This window comes from Peromyscus leucopus, chromosome 3, assembly GCF_004664715.2.
Source record: "Peromyscus leucopus breed LL Stock chromosome 3, UCI_PerLeu_2.1, whole genome shotgun sequence".
NCBI lineage: Eukaryota > Metazoa > Chordata > Mammalia > Rodentia > Cricetidae > Peromyscus > Peromyscus leucopus.
Genome location: NC_051065.1, coordinates 47,042,687 through 47,065,557, shown reverse-complemented (window position 1 = coordinate 47,065,557; position 22,871 = coordinate 47,042,687). Strand labels below are relative to the sequence as shown.

The window sequence follows — 22,871 nt, the reverse complement described above, 5'->3', positions numbered from 1 at the left end:
CCAAAGACAAACATGGGTAAAGCATTCTTCTTTGTAATATGTACAAAGAATGTGAACTTTATTTTAGAATTTCTTACAAGTAAGAGAAAATGTAGGTCAGTAGTAACATGTCTTTGTGTCAACATGAACCCAACTGCATAGGTACAAAATCAATAATGGCTATAAAATATTGGCCATAAATATATTTTTTGCAATCTTAATGAAGACAATCTGTTAAAAATTTAAAATTAAGAAAATATCCCTACTGACTATAAAGCATTTCTAAAGTTGCTTTCAAAAAGACTTAAAACACATGCTACTTTAATTTGCTTATGAGGAAGGACTATAATCTTTTCACAGTCATTGGAAGGCTTTATATAAAAAGATGATTAGACTTTCCAAAGGTTTTCGTTGTCATTGTTTGCACCAACTTTCTGTTTCCAACGCTTTCTGTTTATGGAAAAGTATTGTCATCCATGGTTGGAACTTCAAATACATAGAGAGAAAAAAAGGCAAGGCCAAAGATAACACAGTACTCTGCATTCCTGGGCATAGATACATACTTTCCTTCTTCAGTCGGTTTTGGAGGATTTGAAATCGTAGTCTACTACCATGAGGAATTAAACTTGAGTAAAACTCGGGTGCATCATAGTCATCACATTCTACCAGGAAGAGTCTGTGGCCAAGGATGAATTACTTGATCAATCAATCTCAATCCCCCCTTCTTCTTTTCTCTCTCCCGTCTTGTTGTAGTCACTGTTCTATAGCTGTGAAGAGACAGCATGACCAAGGCAGCTCTTATTTTTTTAAGCATTCAATTAAAGGCTTGCTTATAGTGTTAGAGGATTAGTCCATTATCATCATTGTGGGAAGCAGATGGGCATGTCCCTTGAAGCAGTAGCTGAGAGCTTTACATCCTGATCTGTAGGCAGCAGACAGATACACTAGGCCTGTGGAGATTTTGCAACCTCAAAGCCCATCCCCAGTGACACACTTCTTCCAAGAAGACCACACCTATTCCAACAAAGCCACACCTCCAATCCTCCTAATCCTTCCCAAACAGTTCTCCTACCTGGTAACTAAACATTAAAATATGAGTCTATGGGGGGATTCTCATTCAAATCCCCCCATCCCTGTACTTCTCTCCCTCTCTATGGAAAGGGTTCTAGGTTCCCTTATAATGACACTGGAGCAAATTATAGATTCTTCAATCACTAACAAAACATTTTAGCCACTTCTTTTCAGTTTAGTTAATTTTTTAAGGTTCCTCAATATTTCAGTATATTTGAATTTGCCTGAACTCATATTTCCATTCATGTTTTTGTGTCCCGTCCTGAGACTTGAGCCTTTGTGAAGCTTGTGCTTGTTTTAAGATACACTGTAAACTGTATATTCATAACAGGTTCTTTGCATTTTAGGAGCTTATCAATGGAGATGAGGCACCTTCATGGTCATTTACATTATAATATGCAAAAGGGAGAGAGGGGTGACTAGCTGAGTAAGAATTTTTAAAGTGTGTTTGGGGGGTGCACTTCAAATGATGAGGACACTGGCAGCTGACCAAGGTTGAAGTGCCTGTTGCATTGAGAAGGATCCATGAACAGGAGAAATGCTTCAATTACAATTCCTCCCTGACACTGTACAACTATACATATAAATTTTTTTTGTTAAAAAGGAAAAAAATAAATGGAGCTGCACTTGCAACTTTCTCCAGCCAAGCATCTAAAGAGAATGTGTCAATTCTGAGTGGAATACAATGCTCAGCCAAGACTCCCCATTCAGGTGTTATTTATAAAATTTTAAGAGTTTTGCTCTAGGGTGCCCACAATTTGCAGGGAAAAGCCTATATTTTTCTTTAAACAACTTTCTCTACATCCTTCACATAGAACAAAGTGTGTGTAACCTGGAAAAAGAGTTAAGATTTATCCCACAGTTCAAATCAGGAACCATTGAAACAAAGCTTGCAAGATGGGTGGGGAATTTCACTCTGGAGGCAAAGGTGAATTTAGTTTTTCCTTTGCCTTGTCCAAAAAGCAGAAGCAGGATTTTAAAGAGGAAGCCATTGGAACACACCAATGTAATGTAGTAGTAGGTGGGATGTGTCATTATCAATAGTAGTGCAAGTCTCCAAGACAGTACCTCATTATTTCAGGAAATCAACTTTGTCATGGTGTAAATACAGGGGGACAAACATCTATAAACATACCACTAGTGAGCCAGACTTCAGAGCAGGTTAAAATGTAACTTGAAAATCATGTTAAATAGGTCAGATTTTTTTTTTATTAAAATGGCAAGTGTTTTAGGGTTTCTACTACTGTGAAGAGACGCCATAACCACAAGTCTTATACAAGAAAAACATTTACTTGTGGTGGCTTACATTTTCAGTTTAGTCTGTTATTACCATGGTGTGATATGGTGGTGTATAGGCAGACATGGTGCTGGAGAAGTAGTCGAGCGTCCTACATCTTGACTTGCAAGCAACAGGAAGTGGTCTGAGACACTGGGTATATCTTGAGCATAGAACACCTCATAGTGACATACTTTCTCCAATAGTGCCTCCTAATAGTGCCTTTCCCTTTGGGGGCCATTTTCTTTCAAACCACCACAACAAGGATGTACCTGGGGAGGCAATGTGTGTGTTTGAATGATCTGGAGGTCCCTTCCTTCTCACATTGGACAATGACAAAAAACTGGGCATAGAGTATGGAGTCCCATATCTAGGCTGCCTTGGGTTCTTTAACCTGTAGGACTCAATACATGTGTCCCCACTAGGGCCAGGATTAGGGTAAACAGTGCAGGATTTAAAGGAGTGGAAGAAATTCAGCAATGAAGATAAATGATGTCTCAATGCAGTATTTTGAAAATGTTAAAACTAAAAATTTTACTATGAATACAATACCAAAGACAAAGATCAAATAAGCTTAAGTTAATTGAAATTATTTAAGACTGTCAGTGCTGGGTGTGGTGGCACATGCTTTTAATCACTGCACCAGGGAGAAAAGGCAAGGAGATTTCTGTGAGTTAGAGGACAACCTGGTCTGGTCTACATAGTGAGTTTCAGGTCAGTCAGGGCTACACAGTGAGACCCTGGCTTTTTTTTTTTTTTTTTTTTTTTTTTTTTAAGCCAGAGTTGTGGAATTGAAACACAAAATACAAAAAAGTACATTCTGAAAATAGCGATCAGTTTCTTTCTATTAAAGCTTATAAGTAGAAATCTTTTTTTTTTTTTTTTTTTTTTTTTTTTTTCGAGACAGGGTTTCTCTGTGTATTTGCGCTTTCTATCATGTAGAGCTGTCGAATCACAGAGATGTTGCTCTGTCGAGTGCTGATTAAGCGTGCGGAGGATAAGTAGAAATCTTAATTACACTTTGCTTTCAAGTAAAGCAATGTTGTGAGTTTTAATACTACTTTAAAATGTTTTGAAATTTCATCAACTTTTAATGTTTTAGAAAAAAAAGAAAAGTACATAAAACCACAAAATATAAGGGTCCACTTTCCTTGTGCCTCAGGTACAGTTCGGGACCTGTATTTAATAAAAATGTTAATATTCTGCTCCTCCCGTATTTTTGAATTGATTCTGACTTCACATATTAGCATATCTAGATCGCCTAGTTTTTGACAGACCTTCAGATTACGATTTTAGCTCCTTTGTCTTAATTTTCCAGTCTGTCTTACTACATTAGGAAACTTGGGTCGGTTTCAGCTTCTCTAGGGGTTGAACTATGTTTTATTTCACCTACCTTGCTCCCTCTCTCAGGCTGGAAACATCATCAAATAATTTCAGTTCAGTGCTAGGAATATAGTTCAAAGGCAGAGAGTTTGGTTGGCCCGTGCGAGGGCACTGCTCTGTCAATAAACAGCAGGAAAGGAAAAAAAAAACTGTTATTCTCACTTCTAATCTATTGTCTGCTAATATTTCTTTAAAATACAAGTTTTCTAATTTGTTCAGCTATTCTAAAACCCTGCGGGTGGCGATCATTCAGGGGGAAAAAAAAATGACGCCGGTGGCGTTGTTGATCCACCCACTTCCGCCTGGCAAGAAGTTCCCGGCACTTCTAAGTTGCGGGATCGTGTTTCCCTTGATATCAGCCGGCAGCATTTCAATGGCGCACAGCAGAGATTTCCTGTTTTCCCTCGCCTATCGCGAGCTTTGCGGGCTCTGTGCGCCGGAAGCGAGCCTCTAGGAGGGTTGCAGTCCGGTGCTGCGCGTCTGGTGAGGGAAGGGGGACGGTGGGAGCAGAGTTGTGTGTTCCGAGTGCGCGCTCGCTCGTGCGGGATTGGGAGCAGGTGTGCGGTTCCTTGCAGGAGGCCGAGCATCCCCGCTGCTCCCCGAGTTGCTGCCGCGAGTGTCACTTTAGGGGAAAGGCACCAGCTGACTCCCGTGGGCACGCTGGGGGCGGGGGGGGGGGAGGGCATACCCAGCGCCAACGGGAACAGAGACACTGATTTTCTTTTCTTTTAAAACTGTAACGACTTTTGTATACGATTAATAGCAGTATTTATTGAGCCCTACTGTTTACTAGAGACATTTTTAGGGGTTTAGAATAACTTGAACAAATTAGAAAAATTCTCTAAGAGAACTTGTATTTTAAAGACCTTTTAGCAGACAAATTGAATTTAAGAATAGCAGGTTTTCTTTTTTTTTTTTTTTCTCCCCTGCTGGTTATTGGACAGAGAAGTTAAATGAGACCCCAAACCACAGCGTTTCTTTTGTCTTTTCTGTTTTTGTTTTTAGAAGGAAAGAGGAAATACCCAAATGTGCAAAGATGTGCTTGCAAATTGGGTGCACATGAAATTGAATGCGTTTAGAGATCTAGGACTAGTGGACATGTGTTCTTGATGTATACTGTAGCGTTTGATTTATCTTTTCTCTCTTTTTTTCTTCAGGAAAAGTCTAAAGGTTAGATTGTAAGCAAAACCGAAGTCATGTTTCGAAGACCTGTGTTACAGGTAGTCATTTTTTCTACATTAGTGAGTGCTTGGGTGTGATTTTATCGTCTGTAGCTCTTGGGTTTCTTTTTGCTTTTGGATACATAAGCAAAAGACTCTTAAGCCTGCCCATCCTCTTATATGTGTTTATTTGATGGGGAAGATTCAGGATGGATTTTTTTTTTGTGGTGCTCATAATGTTTACTGAATCAAAAAGGATTTAAAAATGTATTCACATATATAATATGAATCATTAATAAATGTTTGTTACTTGTGCTTAGATCAGTATATGTATTTAGTTTTTGTTTGTTTGTTTGTTTTTTTTGAGATAGCATCTTATATACCTCAGGGTATCTTGGGACTCACTGTAAAGTTGAGGATGACCAAGAACTTGTGATTCTTCTGCCTCTGCTTCTCCAGGGCTGGTAATTCAGGCATGTACCACTATCACTGGCTTCTTTTGTTATTTTTTCTGGTTCCTTTTCTGGCCTTCCATCCCCTCTCCTTCCCATTCCCACCTCTCACCAGCCACAAATACCATTCTGCAATGTAGGGTATCCTCTGCTCTGGCCAGCCTTAATCAGGCCTCAATTACCATTTTTCCTGCATTGTGGCATGTGGGTACCAAGACTGTAAAAAAAAATTTTTTTTTTTCCCGTGACAGGGTTTCTCTGTGTAGTTTTGGTGCCTGTCCTGGATCTCGCTCTCTAGACCAGGCTGGCCTTGAACTCACAGAGATCTGCCTGGCTTTGCCAGAGTGCTGGGATTAAAGGCGTGTTCCCTCACTGCCTGGCAGATTGTAAATTCTAACGTAAAATCTCACTATGACCTCTTCCTTCTGTTAAGACTGATAAGTCAAATTCTACAAAACCTGTTGTCTTCTCCATCTTACTCTTAAGTTGGACTAGCCTTAGGTCCCTACTTTAATCTACACATGCTTTTAGCCTTTTTAAGTGGAAAAGTTATAGTATTATCTTTGAAACCAAATATGAAGTACAAGTTTGTACTTTGAGAGTGTTGAAATTGAATAATTCTTTCCCTATTTCTGCTTTTCTACGAGGTTGTGATTGGTGTGTGTGTGTGTGTGTGCGCCTAAGATGAGACATATTGTTATGTAACACACAGTGAGCACTGGCTCTTTTGATCCCTCAGATTAGTATTTTTTGTGATCATGACATAGGAACTGATTAGCAGTTTGATCCCGTATTTGGTGAAACATCTTCTTATATTACCCTGAATAATAAATAGTGTTTTATAGCTAAGATCACTCCAGGAGTGGATGTTTAGTTGAGTGGTGTGGAGAGAGAAAGCCATTATTAAAAGACCAGGGAAGAAAACAGGTCCTCAACAGGAACTTTTTTAAAAGCTAGGTCTAGAAAGTGTAGTGTGGTGACCTGACACTTCAGAGCCTCAGCCCTGTCTCTGCCCATATTTACGTGAAGAGACTGCATAATGAAGTTACGCACACAGCAGCTCTCAGAGGCCTGAGCAACAGCCAGTTGAGATGACCCTTCTTATGTGGTAGGAATCACATGCCAGAGAACTGCCTTCACAGTGGCTCACTCACAGCGAGAACTTTAAAATGACGGCATCGCCCTCAGCCCACTGCCTGAAGCCTGAAGCGGCTGGGAGTCCTGTTAACTGTCTATCTATCCAGCTGCTTCCTGCAGTGTCCTGAATAAATGTATTTTCTTTCTGTTGCTTATTCTAAGACGAGAATTCTTTGGCCTGCCAACCCCTTTCTCTCCTGGGTGGCAGATCCACTAGGGAAATGTTGCTCTTTTAGAATGTGTCTGGCTCTCTGAATTCTTGAGTGTAGTGTGTGTACTCTTTTTACCTTTATGGTAACTGTAGAACAGGATGTCTTTAAGGTAGCAGCAGAGGGCAAGTTGGAAGAACAACCTTGGTGTCAGACAGCCCTGAATTCTGTCATAAATTACCACTTAATTCCTAGTCTCCTGGACAAGTGGTACACTTTCTGAGCTTAATTGTCCTTGGTTGTAAGGTAGGGATGGTTCGACATTGTGTTGGTAGTCTAGGATTAAATGGTAATAGGTAATTCTCTTAGCATATTAAATGATGCTATTTTTTGACTGTGAATCTACTTTTTTTTTTTTTTTTTTGGTTTTTCGAGACAGGGTTTCTCTGTGTAGCTTTGCACCTTTTCCTGGAACTCACTTGGTAGTTCAGGCTAGCCTCGAACTCACAGAGATCCACCTGCCTCTGCCTCCTGAGTGCTGGGATTAAAGGTGTGCGCCACCACTGCCCGGCTTCTGTGAATATACTTTTTCAGTAATTGTGACTTGATAGCCATACTTTTGAGCCATATTTTTTTGTACTGTTTTTCTTTTCTTTATTTGTTTTGTTTTGATTTTCTTTGTCATGCTGAAAGAATGAAATATTCACTGGACCAAGCTTACTATAGAAGCAGCCTCAAGAGACCAGTGTCATTTTTGCTCATTTTTAAATGAAACACTCCAGGCCAGTCATTTGAGTTGTCCTTTTTCTTATGAATTTTGAACAACCAATCAGGAAGCAATTTTATTATAGACCTTGTAAGTTTTGTCCTCAGTGCCTGTTTCAGTGCCAGAAAGATGTACAATAGATGCAAGGGATGTATTGTTATCATATAAACAATTTGTCATCGTCTGCATTTGACACTGATTGTATTCTAAATATCTTAATAGTTCTTTGATAATTGCTTTTTATGTTTATTTAATTGATTTATGACTCCATCCATTAGAAAACACTGATTTCTTTCCATTCTCCTTTGCTATCCTTTGCTGGAACTTGTAGGAGCTCCTGATGAAGTGGTGAATTAGTATGAGTAGGTCTTCTGTTGACATTTGTCTTTCCTAAAGAATTTGAAGCTGTGTTATTTTTTTGTTCTCCTGTAGGTATTTCATCAGTTCGTAAGACATGAGTCTGAGGTGGCCAGCAGTTTGGTTCTTGAACGATGTGAGTAACAGATTGCTAAGTTGGCAGTGTTATTTATAATACTCTGCTGATGCTCTCCAAGTACTGTGGAACTGTGGGCTGTGTTAACTGTGCTACCCATCATACCTTTGGTTCCCGCTTTGCCCTTGTGCCTGTTTGTGAGGACCTAGTATTAAGAGAGCGTATAGTCCAGATATCACCCCTCCCGCTGCCTCTGTCCCACTCAGTCCTTCACGGCTGTGTTATGCAGGGTGCGAAGGATACTTTTCGCAGAAATATTCTCTTTGTACTAGAGATTTTCTGAAATCTCAGCCTTGTTCTTTTAGCTCCAGATGAAGAGATAAAATTTGTTTTGTGGGGCTGCTTTCTGTTTGCTCTCTCCTTGTCAACCCTCTCTTCCCTCCCAGCCTTCCTTTGTTTTTCTTTTTAACTTGTGGGTCTTCTTTCTGTGAGGTTTTCATATGCAGAGATGGAGGCTTGAAGCAGTATCTGTAGTTGTTCATTCTCTGCACATTGCTGTCAATCTCAGGTGTGGGTACCCTGTGTGCCTATGGCTACTCTCATGAACAGACCAGGGGACACAGCAATAGATAGTTAATTCTTAGAGCTCTGCAGGCTAGAAGGCCAAGGCCAGACTGTCAGCATGGTTGGGTTGCCAGTCAGGCCCCACTTGCTGGTTTGAGCATAGTTGCCCTCATTCTTGTTTTTATATTGCTGTGGTGGGGTGGTGGCTGTTCTGGTCTCTTCCCTTTTAGGGACACTAATTCCATCATGGAGGCTTTACCTTCATAGCATCATCTAAACCTAATTACCTACACCAGGCTCACCTCCAGAGACCGTCACCCTGGAAGTTAGAGTGTTGAGGCCGCATAAACATATAGTCATCAGTAGGTTCTCAGCCCCATTGCCTTTCCACTTTGTATTTCAGCTATGAACCGCGTTCAGTTACTTGGGCGAGTAGGGCAGGACCCTGTCATGAGACAGGTGGAAGGAAAAAACCCAGTCACGATATTTTCTCTGGCAACAAATGAGATGTGGCGATCAGGGGACAGTGAAGTATACCAAATGGGTGACGTCAGTCAAAAGACAACATGGCACAGAATATCCGTGTTTCGACCAGGCCTCAGAGATGTGGCGTATCAGTATGTGAAAAAAGGGTAAGTTAAAGAAAGGATCTTTGGGATTGAATCGCCGAAAGATTTGATAGCAAGTGTTATTTTATCTGCCTTTTCCCTAACTGAGTACTGACATTAATATGTATTTATTCCTTAATGTCATGTTCCTGGAAAGTCTCTGTGGTGTTAGCCTGCTGACATGTTAGGGCAAACAGTATCTGTACATCAGTAGAAGTCAATGAGGCAGGGTGTGGCAATACCACCGATGCTGCTGCAGCATGTATTTTTGCAAAGCATCTACAGCACATGTCTTTAGGAGATCCTGTGCCACTGTGACCAGGGATCATGGAGGTCACATCTGGCTTCGCAGCAACCACATGATGTCTTTAGAGAACCTGGGATATTTGCCGTCTGATGTACTGCGTTATTATGATAGTATTTACAGTAGTTATTTTATACTTGATAATTTTCTCTAGACTTAGTAATTCCAAGCATTTGGAATGCTTGGGTTGATTACGTATTAGAAGTGTCTTTTCTGAATGCATAGGATGACAAAAGAATATCTTTATGGGTGTACTTCTTATGTTTAGAAATCTACTTATTTGTGGATCTAAAATATTTCATGTGAAATAATTTCAGCAGTGACTAGAATTTCAATTTCATTTCAGTAATTACACATCTTTTCTTGGTGTGTTTTTGAATATGTGAAGATACACATAAACACAAAGGATGTTTGAAGGAAAATGCCAACAGTCAGTATCATTTATGGTGTGTGAGTGTGTGTGAGAGAGAGGCAGACAGAGAGAGACAGAGAAAGACTGACTAGGAATTGAACTCAGGGCCTTGTATATGCTAGGTAACTGCTGTATCACAGAGTCCCATCAGTTTTAAATTTGATGCAGGATCTCACTGAGTTGTCCAGGCAGACCTAAAACTTCCAATCCTCTGGTTTTAGATTCCTGTATATTGGATTATAGGAAGGTACTGCCATGCCTAGCTAACATTGTTCTTCTTAACTCAATTGTGCATTGTGTTTTAGTACTCTTAGTTTTGAAATTGGAGACATGACAGCAAAAGTGCCATTGTTTGATCTGCAGCATGGACTTGTTCCCCGTGTCCTGACCTCTCTGAGGCAGAATTAGAGTCTTCAGACTAAAGACTGCATTTTCTCTACATCAGGGCTCGCATATATGTGGAAGGGAAAGTGGACTATGGTGAATACATGGATAAGAATAATGTGAGGCGGCAAGCAACAACAATCATAGCTGGTAAGAAGCTTGTGGTAGATAGCATTTCCTGTTTGTCTTCATTGAAAAGCTTGGCATGCTGTAAGCAGCTCTGGCTGGGGCTGCTGTAAGGACCTGTAAGATTGCAGGCAACTCGCCAGAAGAGTTTATAATTTTCATTTTATTGTTTGCTAAGACTGTCTGCATTTATTTATTATTCTCAAAATCTCACTCTATATTCACTTGTTTAGTTCAGAAGGAACGTAGAGTATAAAATCGAGGTGCTCACGTCAGTACGTGCTGTTAAGCCTTGGAAGAATTTAATCTTTGTGTCTTTTAAAAACACTTGGCCAGCCGTGCAGCGGTGGTGCACACCTTTAATCCCAGCACTTGGGAGGCAGAGCCAGGCGGATCTCTTGAGTTCGAGGCCAGCCTGGTCTACAGAGTGAGATCCAGGATAGGCACCAAAACTACACAGAGAAACCCTGTCTTGAAAAACCGAAAAATAGCCGGGCGGTGGTGTCGCATGCCTTTAATCCCAGCACTCGGGAGGCAGAGGCAGGTAGATCTCTGTGAGTTCGAGGCCAGCCTAGTCTACAGAGCGAGTTCCAGGAAAGGAGCAAAGCTACACAGAGAAACCCTGTCTTGAAAAACAAACAAAACAAAACAAAACAAAAAAGAAAAGAAAAACTGAAAAATAAAAAATAAATAAATAAAACACTTGGCCTATACAAGAATAGGCATGTGCCAAGGCAGTTGCAGAAATGTGATGTTAGGAATTTATGATTTATACAAAACTTTGAAACTTAAGGTGCAGCAACTTCCATTTGAAATTTAAAAGCTTTTGTTGTCTTTAAACAAAATACAAAACAGCATGAACTGCATTGACATAAAGCTTGAGACTGAGTTCAAAGTTCTGAAACAATAACTGGTTATAATATCCATAAATTAACATGAAAAATGTTTTTTTGTATAAAATTATATGTAGATTAATGAAATCTAGATACTTTACCAATTTGACACTGCCTATTTAATAAAAAAAATAAGATCTTCTTTAGTACTTGCTTTACAAATTTTAAGTGTTAAAATGAAAATTATACTGTTATTAAAAATACATCTCTTGCCGGGCGGTGGTGGCGCACGCCTTTAATCCCAGCACTCGGGAGGCAGAGGCAGGCGGATCTCCGTGAGTTCGAGGCCAGCCTGGGCTACCAAGTGAGTTCTAGGAAAGGCGCAAAGCTACACAGAGAAACCCTGTCTTGAAAAACCAAAAAAAAAAAAAAAAAATACATCTCTTAAGGAGACAGATTTTTATTCTTGAATAAGTTGCTAAAATTATGAGGTAAGCCTCAGTTTAGTTCTTTTGTTTTTATTGATATAAACACCCAGAAACCTGTTTTTATAGATAGGAGTGAAAAAAATCTTACTATGATTTTTTAGTGTTTATGAACTACTGAAATATGCTATAATTAGTGATATCATTAAAGACTGCTCTGTTGTATGACCTATGTGAGTAGAGAGAAGAGCAGGCGAGGCAATCTTGGTGTCCCATCAGTTATTACTAATGGCCACACGGCTGCTTTTCCTCTTCAAGGGTCAGTTGGAAGGGTTATTGTCTATTTTATTCATAAATTTTAACTGGTATCCCTGAAAGAAATGGTGCTTTTTCAAAAACAACAATTGTAATACTGTTATTTCACCCATGTTGAATTATTGTAGCATTTTTAAAGACAGTTGTCACTGTATTCAACTTTCGTTCGAGTACTCCTACTTTCTCATAAGCTAAACACTTTTTTTTTTTCAAATTTTTCTCTTTCCCTTGTTCCAGTGTTTATGTCTTAACCACTGTTCATATTGGTAAATTATAAGTTGTTTTAAGCAATAATCATATATTTTCTTTTTTTTTGGTTTTTCGAGACAGGGTTTCTCTGTAGCTTTGCGCCTTTCCTGGAACTCACTTGGTAGCCCAGGCTGGCCTCGAACTCACAGAGATCCGCCTGCCTCTGCCTCCCGAGTGCTGGGATTAAAGGTGTGCGCCACCACCGCCCGGCCATATATTTTCTAATAATCTTTTTTAGAAAATATATTGACTTTGAAAACCAATGTAGATATTTTTCAAACTCCATTTGTGTTCCACTGTAAGCCAGATTTATGGATAAACTTTATATTATTTGAATGACTGAGTTGCTATAGACTAAGCTGGGTAGAGACAGTTCACATTGTTCACAGTTTTGCTTTTTCTTGTCATGGTTGTTACTGGTCTGCTCAGGTAGCTATATATTTATGACTCACGGTGAAGCTGAATAGCTCTCAGTGATACTTGAAGAAAGTACTGTTTTGATTTTTTTCTGGTTACATTTAACTTCTTTTTGTTTATTGTATATTAACATAATCTAAAAAGCAAGTCCCGTTTCTCATGTTGTGAACACTAGCAAATATAGGGATCAATCTAAAAATTTCAAAAATATGTTTACATCCTAAATTATCCATTTGTTGTTTGTTTGCTTTGTTTTAATTGTTTGTTTGTTTTTCAGTCTTATCAACTCCTTCCATTCATTTTGATACTGTTTTTTCACCTAGGGGTCATACTTGAACTTTAAAACAAAACCAAAACACACCAGCAGATGGCAGTCTTGGCTTTTGATAGTGAATTCCATTTTAATCCCTTCAAGTTACCATCCTCTACAGTCATGAAGTGATTGTTACGAATAACTATCTTTAGATAATTGTATACTTATTGAGGATCTAAAATGTTTGGAGTTTGTTACGAATAACTATCTTTAGATAATTGTATACTTATTGAGGATCTAAAATGTTTGGAGTAATCCAAGAAATGCTACTTCACCTCTTTTTCTTTGGTTGTTTTTAGCCAGTTTTCTTTGGAATAATCAGAGCAGTGTCCAATTTTGTTGGTTTTTGCATAAAAATGCTTTACTTTGTATAATACTTAAAACATTTCCTAAAAGTCAGTACATGAAATTCATTCTTAGAATTTAAAATAAATTTATTTTCTTAAAGGCAAGTAAACTTGCAGTTGCTAAGTGGCCACGAGCCCACGCTTGTGCTGTGCTGCATGTCTGTAGCATGTAGCACGTGGAATATCTTCATTGCCCTCTTGTTTGTGGGTGTGCTTTCTAGTCTGAGTTGAATCTGTAGATGTTCACCTCATTTACAGAAAGTTATTGTTGGGGAGACCTTAATGGTCTCATTCTATAATGAAGTCTTAATTGTTGGGCAAACAGCTTCAGCCTGTTGTATTATTTATTTATCTTATAACATTTTTGTATACCTCTCTTGGACACAACAAAAGTTACTTAATATTTTGAAATTTTGTAATACCACTAAAGGATGTCTGTGTTGGAGGGGAATTATCATATGAAATGAAGACAGCATTCTGAAATAATGTTTACACTTTGGTTTCTTTCCAGATAACATTATATTTCTGAGTGACCAGATAAGAGAAAAGGCATAGAACGGATGATACTTCTTTGATCATTGTTTGGTACAGTCTCCTTTCCAAATCATGTATAGTCTATAGTTTAAAGATAAAGATTAAAAAATTTTATATAAAATGAGTGGCAGTATTTTTCCTGACTGACATGTCTTCTTTTGTGTGTGTGAACTAACCCTCTATTTCTGGTCGGTTGTGGCACTTACCAAGTGCATATTTTTCTAGGAGTGCTTTCTCTATACAAGTGTACAAAGTAACAAACTCTCGGGCTCCACCCTGTGTGCTGTGGTCAAGGCATACGTTTGTTTGGAAGGTCTTCTTTTCTACTTCACACTTGCACTGGGGTATTTCAGCCACTGGTTACTTTTTAGCCTTTTATGTCAGGAATCTGTCCCATAGTTGTAAACACTGGTGTTCTTAACTTTGCTCTGTAGACTTGATGGTAAGTACTGACTTTGCTCTGTGTACCTGCACCCATACAAGTATACTAGTGTTGACACAGAAGAGCCACTCAGTGATACTGGCAGATAAGTGATCCTGAGGCCGAAGTTACTATCTCAACCAAACTGCTTCAGAGTAACCCACCTTCATACCTTGTTTGTTGGTAGTTCCACAGTAGTGTTATGAGACCTTTTATCAGCTCTAAGGCCCAGAATGAAGTGTAAGTAGAGTGGACACAGTCCTCCAGTTCCTTCAGTTCCTTTAGTCTCTTTCTTTCCACACCCTTCTCTGCCAGCCTTCCCAAAGTTTATTCCAGTGGAGATAGATGGAGGTTGTTTTCATGGTACTGGGGATCAAACCTACAGTCTCAAGTTAGACAGGCCCTCTCCTATGAGCTACACCCACTTCGAGGATCCCTTTAATACCTTTGATTTTGCCTTCTTAGAGAGTCTGTGTATGTACAGTTAATTTTATTGTAAGTTTACTAGTGATTTGCACATAAAGATTATGTAAACTCAGGATTTTATATCTTTTTTTTTTTTTTTAAATTTGTACCACTCATCCATAGTCAGTCTGCAGCTTTCCAGAGGTTGACTATTGCTCAGACTTGCTTTGTTCAAGTGTGGGAAGTTCCTCACTCTGTCTGTTCCATGCTGCTCCCAGCTTGGTCCCCAGCCCAGCCTATGTATTTGTTCTTTGCCCTGAGAGTTGGTGCCAGCTGTAGCTTAGATTATATTAGATGTAAGAAGTTCAGAATTCACATGCTATGTTATGGGCTCTTGGCTTTCTGAAGTGTTTCTGTACTGATAGTGCAGTTTGTTTGAAGGAAGGAGGAGTTCCTTAGCTTTACCCTGTAGAAGATTGCTGTCCTTCCTATCTGCCTATTTTTTTCTGCCACTGGGATCACTGGTCAACATACTAGATCTTTCTGTGTTCACTCATTGAATCTGGTGGCACAGTCCTATTTTAAGCAACTGCTATGTCTTTCCTCAGCAAAGCAGTTTTTATCATTCTTAAACATTGTGAGGAATTATGTGTATTTCTGAGTGAAATTTAAACAAGGTGAAAGTGGAAAAAAAAATCTCATCATGTATAAGAGCTAACCCAAAGCTGAAGCTGTTCCTGAGTCTGGGTTGCAGAAGTAGAGTAGTGCATCCTGCAGGATCATCTCCATGGGCTGGAGACTGCCCTCCCTGTCTGAAAGGCCATGAGGTGGAGGCAGCGGCAATTTCACTCAGGCTGACTCTTCTGCCTTCCTAGTGATTGTGGCCAATCCCAAGCCAGTCAGAGTTGCTGGAACCTAATGCCACATGGCGTCAACTGCAGAGAAACTACATTGCTCCCACTGGACCAGGCACACCCATGCAGCCCCATCTGCTGAGAAACACCACTGCTCCCAGGCTGGACCAGGCACAGAAGACCTGTGGGATCTGGTAGTGTATGCTGTAGAGACTTGTAATTCAAGTTTCCCTTCTTGATGTGATTGTATCAGGGCATGAATTTACAGGGATTTTATTCCATGTTAAATGGAAAGATGAAAGGTAGGAGAAAAACTGTTGAACAGGCATTTGTGGTAGTATCCCATTTTTGGAAAACAGTTATTTTTCAAAATAAGGAGAATATATGTATTTTAAAAGGCTGGAAAGAGAAGCAGCAAATGCTGTGGTTGTCTATAGGGTATTGTGTGTAGTTCCTTTATACTTCCCATGCATGCTTTTAATAACATGAGTGTATTTTAAAATGGGGGGGGTGTTGGCACAAGTCTTTTCCAAACCTCAGAAAGTTAATAGCCAGTGCTGCTTCATGTACTGGGAGTGATGAGGAAAACTTCCCATGCATACCCCCAGCCATCCATCTCCTCTTCAGCACAATACCCCCATCCATCCATCTCCCCTTCAGCATAATACCCCCAGCCGGGGCTGGAGAGATGGCTCAGAGGTTAAGAGCACTGACTGCTCTTCCAGAGGTCCTGAGTTCAATTCCCAGCAACCACATGGTGGCTCACAACCATCTATAATGACATCTGGCGCCCTCTTCTGTATACATAATAAATAAAAATCTTTAAAAAAAAAAAATACCCCCAGCCATCTCTCTCCTCTTCAGCATAATACCCCCAGCCATCCATCTCCCCTTCAGCATCTTAGGCTTGTGCTCTGTCTTTATTCACCTGTAACAGCATGCACATGGCTCTGAAGGCTGCACTTTAAAGACTGGCCAGTATGAGACCCACTGTTTACTTCCATTATAATTCTTGGGATGATTAACTCACCTCAAACTCCAAACACATTTTTTTTCTGAGGCTGTTGAGGGAGATTGGTTATGTTGCCAATCAGGTTATAGGCTAAGCTTAGTATTAAGTAAGATTGTCAAGAAGTTTCCCCGTGTTCCCAAAAGAGATCGTTCTTAGAATTAGTTTCTCCTCTACTCAGATGATCCCTTTGTCCATGTCTAGCTCAGGCTAGCACATTGTGCTGTGCTGGTTGTTCGTGGGCATGGAAATGAGAGCGGGATCATTTTACGTATTTTCTTGGGATTTGCATTCTATGCTGTGAAGACTGGAGGGGGTAACAGCAAGACAAATGATAGCAAAGGAACAGTGATCCCTCAGGTCAGTAAGTTACAGGGAAACCTCGGAGACAGTGACAACAGTCATAGTAGTGACCGATACTTCTTAACCCATTGCCTGAGTCAAGTACTGAGCTAAACATATTTTATCATTGTCTCATGTAACTGTCTTCCAAGAAAAAAGTGACAGTATCATTTTACAGATGAAATTCAGAAACACAGAAAAGTTTAAAAAAAAGTCAAAGCCACACAGTGGGAGTTTGAGCTTAGGTATGTGAACTATGCATTTAGCTTTTTCCTCACTGCTCACCTTCCACTGGCTTTATGTAGCTTCAGTCTCCCACTGCTAAACTGGAGTGTCCCGAACAGTGTGCTTACCATATTCTAGGAATAAATGGAGGTGTCAGTTAGGGAGAGACTTAGGCGTGAAGGAAATACCTCCACTCTATACTCTCTCTTGGTGATCCTATAGAAAAACAAGTCACCCTTCCTCCACAGCCTTCTCCTAACAGTTCCGCTTTCCTTATATCAGGCAGGTGTCTCCTTACAGGTTAAGAGTAGCGTCAGGGTGTCCACTGGTTTCACTGTCCATTAAAATTACAAGGAATGCTCAGGAAGTTTTCAGGCTCACTTTGTAGAAAATTGTGGCACCAATAGAATTGAAGTTTGGTCTCTTATCTCAGTTTTCCTCTTTGCCACCTCAAAGCTCCACATATTATGACAGTGGCTGACTTCTATGGCTGGCAGTATCATGCAGCCACACTATTGAAGCATCTTTTTTTGATTTTTAAAAAATTTCCAATCATTTGCTTGCTGCCATGTTTTGGAACTCAGGGTCTTATTTTGCTATACAAGTGTCTATGTTAACTTTCTCTGCCTTATGAGTTGTTTTAAAAGGAAAAAAAAAAAAAGGAGGTCTTTAGTAATGAATGCCAGAGGCAAGGCTGTGCAGTGAAACAGTTCAGATCACTTACCAGCTGAATGTAAGTTAGTTAATTTCCTCTGCCTTCAGTGGTTTTGTTTTTCTTGAGTAAATGGGTAGGTGATCATACCTATCTTATAGGCCTGCTGTGAAGAGCACTGTAAATGTTATAATAGTTGTGACTTATAATTGTAAACGGAAAAAAATGTTGAGAACATCTTGGCTACTGTTGTAGTTATTTGAAATAAGGCATGTTATCCATCTACTGTACTCTTTTAGGAAATCTCATGTGGGATTTGTGAGTTTATGAACTGTATGGTAGTTTATTATACTTGACTTTTTTGTTACTAACTTCTATGAATAACTGACCACTTATTATACATTGGTGGTATAATTTGGGTGTTTTTAACCTTTTATTGCTACCTACAATTAAATTGGGTATTTTAAGCTTCGGGTAGTTGGGTACTTGCTGTATGTGATGCTGCAGTGGATACCTAGATACAGGGATAAATTGAACAAGACCCCATGTTGAAGGAACTCATAATTTAGGATGATGAGGGAGGACCAGCAAGGAAGAAAAGCGGAAGATGGTGCAGCTAATTGTGATTTGATGTGGCAGTATCCCAGGAGAGAGTAGCAGCGAAGCCATTCTTACCAGTGGAAACAGCATGGCTAGACATCCAGAAACTTAAAAGCTTTGGAACAGTGGAAAGTTAGACAAGAAAAGTAGGTTTGGGCTAGACTTTAGAGGGCTTTGAAAACCTGCAGAGAACCTTGGCTCTGTGGAGCCTTTGAAGGCTTGAAAACAAGAGCAAGTTAAAGATAGGTAGAAAGAGCACAGCAGAGATGGAGTGAGGGGTGAGAGAAGGAACAACTTAGAAGCAGCCAAGAAGCACCAGCAACCAGCAGTCTGCCTGGAGGTGTTGACATACCACGCTTGACTTGAGGGGCATTTTTTTTTAAAAAAAAATTATTAATTAATTTTTTTCATTTATTTTACAGACCAACCAGTTTCCCATCCATCCTCTCCTCCCACCCCTCCCTTTTGCCCCCCCCCCCCAACTCCTCCTCTCTGTCTGTTCAGAAAGGCCTCCCATGGGTCTGCATAGCATATCAAATTGAGGTAGCACTAAGCTCTTCCCCTTGTATTTAGGCTGGGTGAGGCAATCCAGTATGGGGAATAGGTTCCCAAAAGCCAGCTCAAGTATTAGGGACAGGCCCTGATCCCACTGCTAGGAGTCCCATAAATAGACCATGTCACACAACTGTCACACATATGTAGAGGGCCTAGGTTGGTCCCATGTAGACTCCCTAGCTGTTGGTCCAAAGTCTGTCAGCTCCTGTGAGCTCAGGTTAGTTGTTTCTGTGAGTTCCCTTGTGATGACCTTGACCCTCCTGGCTCTGTACACTCCTTCCTCCCTCTCTTCAACAGGATTTCTGGAGCTCAGCCCAGTGCTTGCCTGTGGATCTCTGTGTCCACTTCCATCAGTCACTGGATGAAGGCTCTCTGATGACAATTAGAGTAGTCACCAATCTGATTAAAGATGGCCAGTTCAAGCTCCCTCTCCACTCTTGCTAGGAGTCTTAGTTGGGGTCGTCCTTGTGGATTCCTGGGCGTTTCCCTGGTACCAGGTTTCTCCCTAATCCCTAAATGGCCTCCTCTATCAAGACATCTCTTTCATTACTCCCCCTCAGTCCTGCCCCCAGCCTGCCCAGTCCAATCCTCATGCCCCCCCACCCCATTTCCCTACCTCCAACCACCCTTACCCCCTGCACTCCCAGTTTACCTAAGTGATCTCTTCTATTTCCCCTTCCCAGGGAAATCTATGAATCCCTCTTTGGGCTTGAGGGCATTTGTAATTCAGATAGATTCAACACATATTGTGCTCTAGTTCCAGCCAGATCCTGTGTTCGCTATAGCTGAGACATTTAAGAAAAGATCCAGGTGGTGGCGCACGCCTTTAATCCCAGCACTTGGGAGGCAGAGGCAGGTGAATCTCTTATGAATTCAAGGCCAGAGCAAATTCTAGGACAGCCAAGGCTACACAGAGAAACCCTGTTTTGAAAAACAAAACAAAGAGGGAGGGAGGGAGGGAGGGAGGAGAGAGAGAGAGAGAGAGAGAGAGAGAGAGAGAGAGAGAGAGAGAGAGAGAGAGAGAGAGAGAGAGAAGAGGGAGTTGTACATGCATGTAATTCCAGTATCAGGAGGCAGAGGCAGGAGGCTCCTGGGGTCTTGCTGGCTAATTGATGAGCTCCAGGTTCAGTGAGATACCTTATCTTAAAAAAGAAGGTGGAGCCGGGCGGTGGTGGCGCACGCCTTTAATCCCAGCACTCTGGGAGGCAGAGCCAGGTGGATCTCTGTGAGTTCGAGGCCAGCTGGGCTACAAGTGAGTTCCAGAGAGGCGCAAAGCTACACAAGAAACCTGTCCGAAAAAAAAAAAAAAAAAAAAAAAAAAAAAAAAAAAAAGAAGGTGGAGCCAGGTGGCGGCGCACACCTTTAATCCCAGCACTTGGGAGGCAGAGGCTGGCGGATCTCTAGGAGTTTGAGGCCAGCCTGGGCTACCAAGTGAGTTCCAGGAAAGGCGCAAAGCTACACAGAGAAACCCTGTCTCGAAAACACCAAAAAAAAAAAAAAAAAAAAAAAAAGGGGGAGAACAATAGAGGAAGAAACCAATATAGATTTCTGGCCTCCCCATGTGTACATGAGGCATGTGTACCCTAGCATGCACACATGAAAAGGTAAAAACAACAACAAAAACAACATATAGCTCCTGTCTGGCATCTAGTACTAACACAGTAAGTAGCTGTAAGAGAAAAAGCAGTCAGGTTATTTGGAGCTTCCTCTTGTCAGATGTGTGGTAGACAGTGACACCTTGTTTCTGGATAGGGAACAGACCTGAGAGGGTGAACATCTGCTGGAAAGTCTACAGTTAGGCAAGGCAATGAACATAGGAATTAACCCTGGAAGGACAGCTCCCTTTCTGGGTCCATATGGCTCCGAGAATGTAAGGCTACCTAGAACGTAAAGCACAAACGTGATTAGTATACTACTCATCATTAGTTCTGTATTCACAGAACTGGTATTTGGAGTGACAATATGCACAACTCAAATACTGCATCCTTGTTTTTGTGGATATGGATTGCCAAAAGGCTATGTGCAGAAGTCATTTGGTGGAGCTTTTAGGAAAGTTCTTAGATGAACTGTTGGAAATGTGTCCTTTGTCTTTCTCTAGACTGTCATCCCTTCACCTTTTCTTTCTTTTCTGTAATGGGAACATGTTGGCTGAATCTCCAAGTACCATCCAGAGCATGAAGTGGTCTTCAGGGTAGAAGATGGAGGAAGCCAAGACTATGATGACATAAAACCACCAGAGCATACCTGGATAGCCTACCTCTGAGTTCTTTGGGAGATGCAAATAAACCTTTTGTGTTTGTGTGAAGTTAAATATATGCCTTAAAAATTCACAAATATCTACCTTCTCATATAAATGGTCAAATTTTTGCTTTTTTTTTTTTTTTAAAAAAAATTACACTACAAATTGAAGTAAGAAAGACATCACTGATCTCACAATCTTTGCCATTTTAACTCAGATCATTGTAAATTTGGGGAGGGAGTTGGGACATGAAAAATACACAAAACCTTAGCAGTCAGACTAAACAAGCCTTTTTTTATTGTTGCTTTTGTTTTTATCAAGCTAAATTTTTCTTATAGTTCCTCATGAGGAACCTTAGTAACCTTCCCAAGGGAGCAGGTCGTTAAGAATAAACTGGGGGCCTGGAGAGATGGCTCAGAGGTTAAGAGCACTGACTGCTCTTCCAGAGGTCCTGAGTTCAATTCCCAGCAACCACATGGTGGCTCACAACCATCTGTAACAAGATCTGATGCCCTCTTCTGGCCTGCAGTCATACATGCTGTATACATAATAAATAAATCTTAAAAAAAAAAAAAAAAGAATAAACTGGGTGGCAGTTGCACACTTCTTTAATCCCAGCACTTGGGAGACAGAGGCAGGTGGGTCTCTGAGTTCAAGGCCAGCCTGGTCTACAGAGCAAGCTCCAGGATAGTCGAGGCTACACAGAGAAACCCTATCTCTAGACTACAGAACAAAACAAAAGTATTGTCTTTATATTCCCTTGCAAATGGCAGATTAGAGAATTGAGTTGGGAGGATTTCCTAAGTGCAGAATAGTTTGTTTTACGTTGGTAGGTTTATTAGTCTGCTGTGGCAGCCAGAACAAAATACAGACTGGTAGAGGGAAGAGCAGACATTTCCTTTCAGCTCCAGGGGCCAGAGTGAGTCATTCTGGAGAAGAATCTCCCTGGCCTGTAGGTGGCTGATGTCTTGCTGTGTTCATGTGACCTTTATTTTGTGGGCTTGCAGTAGCAAAGTCCTACCTTTTTGATCTCGTGCAAACTTAGTTTCCTCCCTAAAAACCTCATCTCTGAGTACTTTTCTAAGTGGTATGTTACAAGGAGGGCAAGAACTACATGGATTTTGGGGAGCAGGGATCTCATGCAGCCCATAGCATTGGGCTTGCAGAAAGAAACCAACTCAGTCTAACATTTTAAAAATAGGGACCAAAACATAGGCAACTATGGCGATATTTTTATTTGTGCTGAAATGTGATTTTATTTGTTAATAAATAAAGGTGCCTGGGAGTCAGAGCTAATAGCAAGCCATTTAGCAGAAGTCTGGCAGTGGTAGCACATGCCCTTAATCCCAATCACATGACAGACAAAAATCTCTGTATATTTAAGGACACAGCCAGCATGGAGACACACCTTTAATCTCAATACCAACCATAGAGACCTGGAGGTCTGTATAGACAGGCAGTGATGAGGAAGTCATGTGGTTGGGTTTAGAACCAATGAGAAGGCAAAACAAAGTCAATAAAAAATGCAGACACACAGGAAGTAGGTCTTTTCTCAGGGGAAGGAAGGCAGCGGCTGGTAAGCTAAGGGTTATTCACTAGTGCTCTGACCTCTTGGACTTTTAACTCTGTATCTGGCTCTGTGTTTCTTACTTAAGACCGTTCAGAATTACATCTGCAGGCAACCACAGGACAAAGGGTTCTTTAATGGTGCAACAATCTTGACATTGTGGTTTATACAGAAATATCATGTACCAAAGGTGTGTTTAAACAGTAAAATTTCCTTTCGAATGGAAAGACGAGCACTGTTAATGACATACTTGAACTAAGAGTCTAGCAAGTACTGTTATAAGAGTGTTAAGATCATAGACAGTGATTCACAAATGCTGAGATTACTTTGAAAATAAATATAGATAAGAGTTACAGGAAATTAAG

At 40.5% G+C, this 22,871-nt stretch overlaps 1 protein-coding gene across 2 annotated transcripts; it reads left to right on the top strand.

Annotated features, from left to right (window-relative positions):
- The first annotated feature begins 4,093 nt into the window (after positions 1-4,093).
- Positions 4,094-13,761, top strand: Ssbp1 (single stranded DNA binding protein 1). Of its 2 annotated transcripts, none has more exons than XM_028859040.2 (6): positions 4,094-4,192; positions 4,867-4,929; positions 7,806-7,866; positions 8,774-9,002; positions 10,140-10,228; positions 13,615-13,761. In XM_028859040.2, the coding sequence occupies exons 2-6, from the start codon at positions 4,906-4,908 to the stop codon at positions 13,656-13,658; spliced, it is 447 nt and encodes a 148-aa protein (XP_028714873.1). In that variant the 5' UTR covers positions 4,094-4,192; positions 4,867-4,905; the 3' UTR covers positions 13,659-13,761. The 2 variants fall into 2 exon arrangements, with proteins under 2 accessions (XP_028714873.1, XP_028714874.1); XM_028859041.2 differs by lacking the exon at positions 4,094-4,192 and adding an exon at positions 4,242-4,266.
- The last annotated feature ends 9,110 nt before the right edge of the window (positions 13,762-22,871 follow it).

What these genes read in the sequence shown, in the direction of transcription:
- Ssbp1 (XM_028859040.2), top strand. Translation starts at nt 4,906, where the DNA reads ATGTTTCGAAGACCTGTGTTACAG. An exon ending in CAGTTTGGTTCTTGAACGAT is followed by an intron (nt 7,867 to 8,773) that starts GTGAGTAACAGA and finishes TTTGTATTTCAG; the next exon opens with CTATGAACCGCGTTCAGTTA. An exon ending in TATCAGTATGTGAAAAAAGG is followed by an intron (nt 9,003 to 10,139) that starts GTAAGTTAAAGA and finishes TCTCTACATCAG; the next exon opens with GGCTCGCATATATGTGGAAG.